Raw genomic sequence first — 13,535 nt, 5'->3', positions numbered from 1 at the left:
TTATCAAAGGTGATGGGATATCTGTCAATGGGTGAACAGTGACCAACAGTCCCAAACTTTTACCTCCTCCATTGAAACCACTCCATGTTCATGCAGTTCTCACAGCAGTAGCGATAGTACAGCTCCTCTGTACCCAGTAAGCACCATAGCCACTGATTGTTAAATATTTAATTGCTCCATGCACCATCAGCCATTGCAACATTAGCAGCCCGGCTCCATTTACTCTGTTTGATGCGTGCCCTGACCCATCAGTCTCATCTTAAAAACAAGCTCTGGACCTTGAGTTGAGAAAATCAACAGCCTGCTAGTCTGCATGAGTTCAAGCTCCTGTCATCATCAACAGAGAGCTGGGCAATGAATGCAGTCAGCAAAGCCCCAGAACCACCACAGCTTCCCCAAGAGGACATCTACACCTGATGGGCCAGACAGCTCTCCTGAGCCCTATACTGCCCGTAGGTGTGGTTGTAGTTTCGGCAACTAAATGTAGATACTTCAGCCACTGTAGTGCCTGCAGGGAGGCTCAGGCCAGCAGGCAGAAGTCATGGAAGGTTTGCAGGTCTCTCTGCCAGATGCCAGCACCTCCACCAGAGGAGACAAGAGCCTGACACCCATTCTGTAACCAAGGGCCAGCAGGTATGCATTTGGGCATGGATCACAGGAACACCATTTCTGGTTAAAGAAAATAGAGCCTTTGATTTCCATTCACCTATGTGCTTTCTGGATACATTAATATAGGTTTTGGAAGAGAACTTGGGAGGTTAGCTTTTTTTTCCGTTTAGCTACTTTATTTAATTTCAAAGCCTTTTCTTCCACCTTTCCCTCCAGAGCTTATATTTCTGGAATGAACTGCCTTAATGGAATAATTTCTTTCTGCACACATAGTTTTCCACTGAAAAAATTACCTTATATTTTAGAACTATGAGTATGTCCCACTGTTCACTCTCTAGATAGAATTTATATGCAGGCTTTGAAGCAATACCTTGCCTTTATTTTCTCTAGTAGATTGCTGTTACTTGTTCTGTATATGGTTATTTTCCCACTGACATTCAATAGACATTGAACGTATGCTCAGACATTCGTCAAAAGCTATTGGGATGTCAAGAATGGTATTCAAAATACTCACATCTGATTTTTCAAAGATGGGAATCTGATCATTGATGTCGATGACATGTATTTGCACGTCACAGATTGTTTGGAATACTGCATGGAAAGAGAACAAACAGCGTCACTGCAGTCCTTCTGCCGAAAATAACTTTCCTTCGAAAGGGTTCACTGTGAGCAAAAGTGAGCCCTGCCAATTTGTCTGATCCAATCAAAGTCCTGCTGTTGTAAGAAGCACTTGGTCTCTAATATCTTTTAGTCAGTGACAACCTCACTCTCTTACTACTCACTTTGCCAGTTTCTTCAGCATTGTCCCATCCTGTTTCATTTAATTTCCCTCATTTTTTTCATCATATTCCTTTATCAGGGTGATAATGGAGACATTCAAGGCCAGGCTGGATGTGGCTCTGGGCAACCTGATCTAGTTGAAGATGTCCCTGCTCATTGCAGGAGGGTTGGACTATATGACCTTTGAAGGTCCTTTCCAACACAGACTATTCTATGATTCTATGAATTATGTTAGCATTCTCAATATTACTTCTGCATGTTGAAAAGTAAGCCCCAGCTTGTTATGCTACTTTGCCCTCCTGGTGGGTCATCAGGCAGCACACCCATTTTTATTCATTAAAGTTGCATTAAATTTTAGTTCTATGTAAATCTATGTGCTACCTGGGAAAGGGCACCCATAGCAATGGGGGTTAGTGATTTTAAAAGTATACTCTGTCTGGTCATGTGCTATTCATATGTAGCTGGATTTTGGTGTTTTACAGATGCACTTTGTGAGCTGGAAGTTAAGGAATATTCTAAACAAATGTGTTTGGATGGAATTCAAATTAGTAACTAAAACAAATCACCAGCTTCTCCCTCTGCAAGGTTTTCATATCGTCTGCCTAAATGATGCCATTTCACATACAGATATGTCACACTACTTTATTTACATACCAGTTCCTCCATCCACAAGTTTTGCCTGACTATGAGGACTCCAGCACAAAGCTTTAAGCTTTAAGATTTAGTATGGGGTTTGATTTCCTTTCCATTCAGTGAACCACAAAAGACTTCTGGGAACTTATATAATAGACAAGATTCTTTTTGAGGATTAATTTTGGCTTTTAATCTTTTAAAATACATTATCTGGACTCTCTGAACATCTGTGTTTAATTTCTTGATTTTCTTCTTTAAGTGACTTTGAAAAATTTTGGGGGAAAACCACAATCACGATCCCTTCAACATTTTTTCCTTGTGGAAGGAAATCTCTTACTGGAGTACTTGTTAACAAGCTTCCCAATTTAGCCATGCTCTGCCCTGGAGCTGGTTTCCTTCCATACTTGTATTATGAATCATGATTAACCTCTCTGTGTCTCAAGAACCAAGGCAGTACCACACCAGAGCAAGCCAGCTCTCAGTGCTAATGCCTCTCCAGTGAATCCTCCAGGTCTCCTCTCGTCTCCTGGTACTGAACATAATTATTCCAATATATAACACAAGGTGTTTACGTACCTGCATCTGTCACCAGAACCTTCAAAGAATAGTTGGATGCAATGCGCTTGCTTAATGAACGGCCAGTTAACTGCAAAATCCCAGTGTCTTGCTGAATGAAGAACAGGTTACTTGCAGGAACATCAGGAACCTGACTTTCAATTTTGTACTGCAGGCGAGAATTAAGGGTGTCCTCCTGATCCCTGTCCGTAGCTAAGAGGGTGCCAATATTACTTCCTGTGGCAGAGAAGAGACGAGAGTCAGTGGTCGTTTACCTCTACAGATGTGCATGCTGACAACAGTGACATCAATGCAGAGAGTAGAGGGGCAATAAAAATACAACTGCATGGAAAACACTGAAAAGGATACAATTGTTTGACTTCTGGGAGATTTTCCTTTAGCTTCCCAACCAGCTGTTTTGGGCTTGGAGCAGTCCAAAAAGGCTAGGCCATGTGTTTTGATAGAAGAAGTAATTCTAACAATAGATACTTCAGCCTTGAAAGCAGATAACTGATGTGAAGACTTGGGGACAGATTATATGATATTAGTAATAAGAGGTGTATTTTTCTTTTTATGTTCTATGCAGTTGTCCAAAACTGTGGTTGTGGAAAATGCAATTTTATGTTTTAAATGGAATAGCATTTTTTAAGTGGGGATCTTGGGTCTGCTTTTCTCAGGTTATTGAAACCATTTCAGCATGAATTCTTGAACAACGAGGCTGTCTGCACAGGAAAACATTCATCTAGGAGAGCAACATTTTACTCTTTGGGATCAAAATTTCTAGCTTTATATGCACCTAGCTGGAAACATAACAGGACTGGAAGGACGCATAAATGAGTGGAAGCTGTTTTCTTACCTCCACCTTCATTTTCTTGAACTTCAATTACAGTGAGGGCCTTCTGGCACACAGGAGGATTGTCATTAATGTCTTCCACCACCACATGAATTTGCAGAGGCTTGTCCACCAGTTCTCCGTTGTTATCTTTTGTGACCACAAAGAAATTATACTGCAATAAGAATATTGAGATTAGATGTTTTGAATGTCCAGTGTGACAATATTTTGCATTTAAATGTATAACTATGGAGTGCTCCATGCAAATGAAGTGTTTTCTCTTATGTTTGTTCAGTATTTTCACTTTAACTCAGAACTCTTCCATCACCCCTTAGCGCTTGAAGTCTGAGATCTCAAAAGAATTTTTAAGTCCTGAGTACTGTACTTCACTTTGAATTTGCTCTCACAAAAATACAAGAAAAGCAGGAATACCTCATTATTGTCACTTTGCAAATTCATCTGTCACATACAGAGGTAGGATTCCTTCATCATATTTAATCTCTGTGTCCAAACTTCCTCAAATAACAAATGGCAACAGAGGTGTTTCTGGTCTAAAAGGCCTCTGGATGGGTTAACTTCCCAGTTGCAACTGAAAGTTAACCTCTGCTTCTGCTCTGGAAAGATCCCTGGGCCGCTGGGATTTGGAAGAGATATAAAACATCCAAATCTCCTGTCCTTCACAAATGCCATCAGCTACCTCTTGCTCATGCATCTACAACCCTGCCATGGTTGTCTGTATTGTACATTATACATACACTGTGGGCAGTGATTACTATTGCCAGATGCATGAAGAAATGCTGTAGGGTACTAAACTGAAGGCTGTTTGCAGTGTAGTATGTGAATGTTCTGTCATATCTATCAAGTCATTCCCAAAGAGAAATGACAAGAAACAAAGATTTTACTTTTTTCTAGTGAGCTTTCTTGAATTTAGTCCCACACCAATAAACAGCTTCCTGCTGTGGTCTCTCCCATTGGTGAAGTTTTATGCGTTTACTTACAGTATCCTTTTCTTCCCTGTCCAACGGTTCGGTCACGTAAATAACTCCATTCTGATCGATGGAAAATGGGAGCCGGGGCAGCTTTTCTTTTTCAAAAATGTCATAAATTACATCTTGCTCATTTGAGTGCACCTAAGCCCACAGAAATGAGTCAGGATAGGAAGTCAGAAGTGCAGACTGAGATTTAACAAAGATCATTTCTGGACCACAAACAGAGAAGACTGCATTCCTGTTAGCTTCATAAACCAGAAAATTAACTGCTTGGCAGTTTCTTGGGATGAGCTGAAGAAAACCAAACTGATAATCCACCTCTGTTCTCTGAATTGTTACGTTGAAGCCATTTTACCTCAGTTTCTTCAGCTGTCCAGGTGGGCTACAGCACTTACCGTTTTCTGGATGGGTTTTGGGATGTGGAGCAAAGTGGTGATACACCAGAAAAAAAACATTATATATATTTTAATGTCTTGAAACTGATTTATTCCATCTCCTTACGCCGTCTTTTCATGCCTGTTGTTTTGGTTTACCTAATTCAGAGGTGTGGAACAACAAAACTAATACCAGGTACCTATTTGCACAAATGTGTCTGAATGCTCTTTATATGAATCGAAGTCTGTGATGAGGTATCTTTAGTGGGGTGTTTCAGATTTAAAATGAAATGCAGTAAACAGACTTCCAAATTAATGAAGTCAGTATTACTGGGGTTTTTATACATACACTATATTGCAGGGACTGCATTTCATTTTCCCCTATGCAAAATCCATATGTCATTGGCTGTCATGGGAAATTCATATACAAGTTACCTCTGAATAGGAGCACCACTGCATATTAGTTTTTCTTTCCCCTGTTTTCCCTCTGGACTGCCTCAGACAGACGTTGAGGCCAATAGGAATAACATTGAGTCAATTACTTTTGCAAACAGGATCCAAGGAATCCTGCCATGTCCAAGGGGTGATGGCATTTGGGTGTCAGTGCCAAGGCATTTTTCAAAGTCAAACATTTCTGAAAGGCTGCTAGCCCATTAGTTGATAATTGCCAATGTACGTACACTGCTGTCGGTCTGCAGTGATCAGCAAAGTATTTTGCACTTGCATGGTGAAAAGAGGGATACCATGAGAATGCAGGATGCCGAAGGACGGCATCAGTCCTGCCAAGGTACTTTTGATACAGCAGGTGTGCTGTGTCACACCAAACTGGTCACAGCAGAGCTTCCCTGATCCAGGGTTGCAGTGGAGATGACCCCCAGCCAGACTGTTCTATGGATAGAAGAAGCTAACCTCTGAATAACCTTCAGCAGGTTAGCTCTTGGTCTGCCTAAAGCCTGGAGGGTCCATGGTGTTAGAGTGAGGCTGGAAATGCTCAAAGAATCCTATTAGGAGAAAAAAGTGACACCTCCACAGAGGGTCCCAACTGTCTAGGAGCTCCCTTGGGATGTCTCAAGAGCTTTATCTTCCATATCGTGCCAGGTAGCCTTGTAAAGTACCCTTTTTCTTCTAGTCATTACACTGTGGCAAAATTGTCCAAATGTTTCCTCTATCTATGCGATGCTCTCACACAAAGGCAGTGCTGACAGCCTCTCCAAACTGAAGGGCGAAGTCCAGTCACCCTAATGTTTATACTGACGGTATTCAAACTATTAACTTTCACACTAACAATAATTTAACGAAACCAACTAGTGATCATTTCCAAAGAATACCATATAACAAAAAATAATAGGGAGGTACCAAAGTGTTTCTGAAGAGCCTGGTGTTGAGTGCAGTGGGGACACCTTCACAGGCAGCTGTGAAAAAACAGCTCCATGGCACTGAGGAGAGGTAGAGGGATCATGGTCAAGGGCCCTACCTGGCTGATATTGACAGGGTGGGCCTGGGTTGAGTTTTCTTGGATGTGGATGATGGAGGGAGCTTTCCACAAGCTCTCCTTCACAGTGATGATCACATCGGTGCTGCTGGTGAAAGCATTCATTGTCATTCCTGCCATGTCCTTCACAGTGACGACGAGTGTGAAGGTGTCCTGCTTTTGAGGATCTAAGTAATAAGAGCCTAGAGAGAGAGCAAAGAGCCAAGTGAAATGAAGCAGAGGCTGTGGAGATGGTTCATCTGTCCATTGTACTATAAGCACTGTGTTTCTACATGCACTGTGCTTCCTCATCTGCTCCAGACTCACACCGTAGATTAGCCTCTGTGCCAAATCTTAGCAAGCCATTTCCTCTGGCTTTTCTGCACAGTGCAGCACAGCATCGTGTGGACACAGCTGTATGAGATTTCTGTGCTGTGGTCTCATGTTGTGCAGATGCATCACTGAACATCCCTCACTCCAGTTAGGCACTCCTGTTCAGCCCAGCAGAAGACACAGGGAGTTTTAAACCACTGCAATTCAGTTGGGATTATGTAGCCAGCTGAGTTTTCTCTGTGTTTTTCATGTTACTGCTTTTGGGTTTCTATATTTCAAGGAAGAGAATCAATCCCAGGACATTGGTCAGTGTAGTCCTGAGGGCAGAGGTTCTACCTCTATTCTCAACGTCCTTTTAGATCCCAGTCTCCATTTCTGATAACTTCTCTTGAATTTGGTAGGACACAAAGTTCCCCCAAAACCAGGGCCTCGGTGGAGTATGTCCCACTGACTACATTTATTCAGAATTTAACATGAGGGCTGTGCTGTTGTTTTGCTCCTATGTACACCCAGGAACTCATGCTTGCTTTTTGACAAATAAGAATCTTTTTACATACCCATTCTACTCGGTGAGATTGCTCCAGTTACATTGTCAATCTGGAAAAGCATTTCTGAATAAGGATTGGGAAAATGATGAAGAATGCTGTAAACCAGCTGTGCATGGAGAGTGGTAGGATCATCACGGTCAGTGGCGTGGACATACATGAAGGGCTTGCCTGTTTGGATTAGAGAAGAAAGAGTAGTAAGAGGAGACTGAAACCTCAACATGTAGTCCATCTAAGCAGAGCTCTCAAGCTAGGAAGGCAGCTTATGGAAAGTTATGCATCTCTCGTGATAAACGATGCTTGTGTATAGAGGTTACACTGCCTGTGTATCACCCCACACCCTACCCTGGTATCCCCCTCACCAGCTCTGCTTAGTATTTTCCCAATAGCTGTGAAGACATTTGATGAAGAAGATGTCAGGAAATGTAGTTAAACTAATCTACCTAGCTTCCCATTAACTATAATATTTAACTATTACGACAATTACCTGGACGGGAGTTCTGCCTCACTACTCCAGTATACTTCATCTGCTCAAATTCTGGTGGGTTGTCATTGATATCCTCCACATATATTGTAACAGCACATGGACCTTTCACTATGTTTCCATTTTCATCCAGGCTTTCTACCTTGATTTGGGAAAAAAAAAAAAAAAAAACGCTAAGAAATATTTTCATTTATACAAGTTAAATGACATAAATGAACATCAGGATGTCTAATGCTAAGCCATCCTTATTGTGATGCAAATCTGGTGAGAGTCATCACTGGGTGGCTCCTTTTGCAAGGTATATACCGTGGTGTAGCTCGCTGATAATGATTTGCCAGAGTATATAATGCCAGTAGAACAAACATCTTAGGGCAACTAAGATGATTAAGGGCGTGGAGCATCTCCCTTATGAGGAAAGACTGAGGGAGCTGGGTCTCTATAGTTTGGAGAAGAGGAGATTGAGGGGTGACCTTATTAGTTATATAATATAAGGGGAGTGTCACGAGGATGGAGCCAGGCTCTTCTCAGTGGCAAACAATGAAGGACAAGGGGAATGGGTACAAATTGGACACAAGGTTCCACTAACGAGAGAAACTTCTTCTCAGTGGTGCAACACTGGAACAGGCTGCCCAGGGAGGTTGTGGATCTCCTTGTTTGGAATAAACGCCTGGACACGTTCCTGTGTAACCTTATCTAGGTGTTCCTGCTCCGGCAGGGGGATTGGACTAGATGATCTTTTGAGGTCCCTTCCAATCTCTAACATACTGTGATACTGTGAAACAACCTACTCCTACTTCTGATGACAATTTTCCCGCTTCCAGTCTCAGAAGACTACTTGCATTCTTGAACAGCTTAGACTACACGCTTTCTTTAAATAGAAATAGATAGTTTCTAAAGAACAGGGAGAACACCCAACATGATATAGCAGACTCGAGTGTGCTATTGTAAATATCAACCTGAAAATAGACTGATCTACGGATTTGTAAAGAAAACTTGATTCCTAGTTCTGATTGATTGTATTTTCATTCCAAACAATTTGACTTCTTATTTTTTGTACTTCTTTGACCTGAAAGCACCAAGTATATATTATGTCTGTCAGAATTAATTTTGTTTGCTTGTAATAGAACAAATTATGATTATTTATGTCTATTATTTTGACTATTGTTTGGAAATGTGGTTATTATGCCTTAGTTACTATGCCTAACCAAGTATCATTTTTCAATTCTGTCATTAGTTGTCTGTAAAGGATTCCCATGTTTAGGGTTAATAAATTCTGGGGCTAGAAAATTGTCCTCTCTAATTCCATTTCAAGAGTGCTTTAAAGCTGAGAACATGAAACCATTAAACCTGAAGTGGTAGACTTTATAAAGATAGCTAAGGCTAGCTTAAACATCATAATGTTCTTTGTTCAGATACTGATTCTCTCACAATCATCTCCTTTTCAGTTGCCTGTACCTCAGAATAAGGCACTATTTTTGACACAGAATTAAGAGCACAACAGTACACTGGGAACAAAAGATCGCCTACCCACTGTCCCACTCCCAATAGTGTTTACAATGACACCCTTATGAAAAGAGCGTAACAGCAGGACAAGCACAGAATGCTTTTTAATCTAATAGCCTCTGACATATATGAAACAAGCTTTCTGCTGTTATCTAACAGAGGTTAGATCTGTGCCTCTGTGGTTTTTACTCACACCATTTGTCACTAAATGGAATATAATCTTCCTAAACAGATTACAATAGCTAATCTTTCCATTCCAGCCATGGAATTCACCCAATCAGTCTTCAAAGGTAACAAGCTAATCTCATTCATGGGGCCAGATTTCACTTCCAATCAAGTGTCCTCCTCATATTAGAAGAACTAAAGTATTGGTGTTGGCATCAGGGTAATTTCTGTTTTCTCAAGATAACGTCCGTGTGTTAAGGAGCATTTTCCTGCAATAGTTTCAGAACTATGAAAACCATATGCCAGTCAGAAAAGCTCAATATTAAAAATGAAAAAGCTGCCTGTAAACATAGACAAAGGAAAGAATTTGTAATTTCAGCAGTTTTCCATGAATTTCAGGTTTGCCAAAAAAGGGTGAGTATGAATAACCCTCCCTTTCTATTTTGCACCAAGTTTTTACCTGGAGCTTGTGCACTGCTTTGGTCTCCCAGTCCAGAGACCCATTGAGATACAGGATGCCTGTCCTTGGCACAATGTCAATTATTCCATCTTTTTCACCAGTCACTCGGAAGCTCACAGCAGGTGGCTCAGATGTGAACTAGAATGGGGAAAAAAACAAGAAAAAATCATCCCCTTTTTTCAGCATTTTCACCATAATCAAGATAATTTCATGCTTTTATGTCTTTAAAATCTGTGGCCAACAGTGTGCTTGGCTGAGGGAATGATATTCCAAGAGTCTGCTCAAACAAATCTGCTCTTTTCTGATCCTCAGCAGAGGAGTTTTCACATTATTTCCTGAATGCTGCAGGAAATCCCAACTGTGGTTTCTTTCCAAAGCAAACGTCTGCTTAGGACAAGGCTTTGTCTGAGCACGGGAATGGAAAAAAATGACACACATTCTCCATTTGCCTGGGAGCTGGATCTGTCCTTCTGTGGCTATGGCTTTGGGAAGAAAACCTCAGAGCTGAAGGAAAATGATGACACAAATTACATGGAAACCCATTCTCTAGGAATGCTGGTTTTATTAATCTCTGTCTTGGGATATCATCTCAAAATGTGTTTGAGAAGGGACTGTCTGATGTTTTTTGCATGCAGACTCTTGAATTCCCAGATAGAGAAAGTCAAAGTTAAATTCAGATCCTCTCGAAGGACTGCTCTTCCCACCAGCACAGATAACAACACTGCTCATAAGGTCAGCGTGTGCAAACTATGAGGGCTTTGACAGGACTGGCTACCAAGAGACATTTGATTACCTGGTAAATGAAGCGCACTCCCCCTCCTTCTGGAACAGAGAAATTCATGTCCTTCAGAGGCCCAGTCACATGCAGGTCCCCCAGATTCTGGCAATTTGCCTGTGAGAGATAGAGAAAGGGATGGAGGAAAGCAGACGAGGGATGTTTACTGTCACCACACACAAACATCAGGTCTCCATCAACTGAACCTCTTGAGTTATTTTGCTGTAATATAGTGGAGGAGACTCTGGTTTGCGCTGAACACCTCTGCGTTATTTAGTGCACATTTATTTTTAAAAGCAGTGTTATTTATTAATCAATTTGGAAACAAACATTTGGGCCTTACCTTTTTCTGGCCATTGCACAATTACATGAGATTTGATCTACGTTCAAGAGCAAACAGAAGCACCTAAGAGCTGAATGCAGACTGACAGCAAGAAGAAATTCATAAAAGCATTTCTGGACCACCTCTGTGTCCCTGACAGGTCCAGTCACATCCCATTCAGGAGCCACAGTCCCATGGCCATAAGTGTGTTGGGAGACCCAGTGCCACATCTGGGGATGGGAAGGAACTGGGGCTGCACCCCTTGTAATTTCCTGAGTAAATCCAACACTTTTTTGTAAGGGGGAAAAGGTGGAACTCCTCAGGTCCCCTACTGCCCCAGCATCTGGGAAAACTGCTTGAGCCCTGTGACTTCATATCAGCTGCATGTGAGTGCAGACCACAGCCAGAGCAAACATGTCCTGCTGATCTTTGGCTCCTACCTTGTCACAAAAATGCCTTGTAAGTCTGTCTCAGGCTCTGCTTTCTTCCCAATGGCTGCCAATGCCTTCACATAGTGTTTTTTCTGGCAAAAATTTTTTGAGTTTTATATGAGTTTTACAACCACCCCCTCCCTAGTGCCCAATGACCTCTTCACACACTCCTGCCCTAACATTTCAGTGCTGTTCCTGTTTTCAAGCAAGAAAAGGAAAGCAAAAATCAGCCTCCCAGAATAGCCCTTGCACACAAGACAATTCATCCTGTGGTTCAGATAATCTGCCTCTTTCTCCAAATGCAAGAATAAACTCCCCTGAATGCCTACCCTTCTCTCCCTGTCACCAAGGTCTTGCTAAAGCTGAGGAGCTGCCTGCCAGAATTAGGTCTCCATCATTTGGCTGCACACATAAAACTCCCTTTCTTTTGGAGTAAAAATGACTTTATTTTGCTTTATGGATTTGGAGTGCCATTGCCACCCTCTCTATTGCTCCACAGAGCTGGGCTCTGGGAGTGCATGTTCTCTGCTGCATGACTTTTCCCCTGGATTTTGTGCTATAGCTGCTGGGTCAGCTACTCAGCCTCTAACAGAAAAGCACAGTCTACATATTACCAAGGGAAAACGTAGTTCTGTCTATGACAAAAACATAACTGAGTTCAGCACGATTTACCCTAAAGCTCTGCTCTGTGTGTGTGTGTGTGTGTGACAAGTCATGTTTGAATAACACCAGATTCTGCTTAATAATAGCCAGAGGAGCTGCCCTCCTCACCTGCAAGGGTTTGTGCCTCCTCTTGCAAACAGTAATACTAGAATATAGCGAGAGCTGGGGAAGGAGGAGGAAAGATGCTAGTGAACAACAGTAGAAAAATGTCCAAAAAAAGCCATGTAATTGGTTCACATACCAGGAAAGAATACTTTACAGGTACCCTTTACCATTACTATTAAATGCTGACTGCTGGCATCTGCCTGAAACAAGACAGCAGGACCCTAGATCTGACCTGCTGTGGCTGTTTCTGTTTTGCACTGGTGGGCACAACCTGGCTTCTAGAGGTTTTTCCCAGGGCTGTTCTGTGCAGGGCTTTTGCTTGGTCGTGTTCTCTGCCATGGAAGAACAAAGGCTGATGCTATAAAACCCCAAGGGTTCAAAGTGCAGGCTGTGGAGCAAATAAGAGATATCTCTTCCTGTGGATTAAAATTACTTTATGTGGACCATAAATATTTCCAAACGTATGTCTACAGCATGAATCAATACTCAGGGGCCTGAAGGGGAAACAGGCTTTTCTCCTTGGTCTGTATCCAGCTGGCATCCCTTTTGAAGATGGCTGTAATGCCTGCAGAGTGGCTTTGTTGTGGGCCAGTAGTACTACAGGCAACAGCTTTTGAAATGGGAAGGAGGAAAGAGGTACTCACTACTGTTTGTCAATCCCACCCCTCGGGGTCTCTGTATTCTGAGGCATTTTTTAACAGACTTGAATTTGACTCATTTTTTTATCTTTTCTGTCTATTTCAATTGTAAAGCATAAGACACCACTGTAGCCTTCACAAACGTCAATCTATTTAATTTAATAGATGACAACCATAAATAGCACAATTAATACATTTCAGCACCAGAAAGTCTTCTGAAAAGAGATTTATATAGACAGCATAATGAGCATATATAATTAATATGAATGGTTTAAACTATGTGCCATTATATGTCTTGGAATATATTTAATATGTCAGCACATGTATGGATTATAATACAGAACACAATACAGACGTCTTCACTGTTTGGTGATTTGTTGCATTATTTTTAATTCTTTCCTAGCATGAAACCCACTTATTGGGGAAAAAAAATAACTAACTAAGGAGGAAGTACAAGAGGCAAAATGGCTCAGCATGTGTCTTTTAGGCTTTTTTAAGTTTTTTTCCTAATGATTGACATCTCTTCTTAACTTCTGGCCATGGGTCACACATGTGCCAGGGCCGTACTCCCACACCCATAGTTACAGGTGCTCTGCTGGAGCCTGCCGCCAGCCTGACCTGCAGACTGGGACACCCCACGGACTGGAGCACAGAGGCTCACAGGTAACCTTTGCCATTTGCTCCCAGATAAACAAAGGAAAAGCTGTAACTCACCAGGTGAATGACAAGCAGAAACTGAAGTCCACACAGCTTAAACATACTGGAATAGGCTTTGGTTTGCATCCTGCAAAGAAGAGGTGACAGTCACTTTAACACCAAAGAGCTGGCCCAATCTATTTGTGAATAAAGGCTACAGCTAAGCCTTCTG

The 13,535-nt window shown here is 41.8% G+C and overlaps 1 protein-coding gene across 2 annotated transcripts in view; it reads right to left on the bottom strand.

Annotated features, from left to right (window-relative positions):
* CDH17 (cadherin 17) overlaps positions 1-13,535 on the bottom strand; it is a 38,236-nt gene that overhangs the window by 10,284 nt on the left and 14,417 nt on the right. For both annotated transcript variants that reach the window (XM_061371062.1, XM_061371063.1), the window contains exons 2-11: positions 13,382-13,451; positions 10,527-10,625; positions 9,734-9,871; positions 7,609-7,747; positions 7,134-7,292; positions 6,247-6,446; positions 4,408-4,539; positions 3,434-3,584; positions 2,599-2,814; positions 1,124-1,200 (exon numbers count right to left, since the gene is read on the bottom strand). In XM_061371062.1, coding sequence (XP_061227046.1) covers positions 1,124-1,200; positions 2,599-2,814; positions 3,434-3,584; positions 4,408-4,539; positions 6,247-6,446; positions 7,134-7,292; positions 7,609-7,747; positions 9,734-9,871; positions 10,527-10,625; positions 13,382-13,450 — 1,380 coding nt within the window. In that variant the 5' untranslated portion in view covers position 13,451. The remainder of the gene's footprint in view (positions 1-1,123; positions 1,201-2,598; positions 2,815-3,433; positions 3,585-4,407; positions 4,540-6,246; positions 6,447-7,133; positions 7,293-7,608; positions 7,748-9,733; positions 9,872-10,526; positions 10,626-13,381; positions 13,452-13,535) is intronic.

Source organism: Neopsephotus bourkii, unplaced genomic scaffold (assembly GCF_033783945.1).
Source record: "Neopsephotus bourkii isolate Nb327-2 ecotype Australia unplaced genomic scaffold, CSIRO-AGI_Nbou_v1 NB_1558, whole genome shotgun sequence".
Lineage (NCBI taxonomy): Eukaryota > Metazoa > Chordata > Aves > Psittaciformes > Psittacidae > Neopsephotus > Neopsephotus bourkii.
This window is presented reverse-complemented; position numbering and strand designations above follow the sequence as displayed.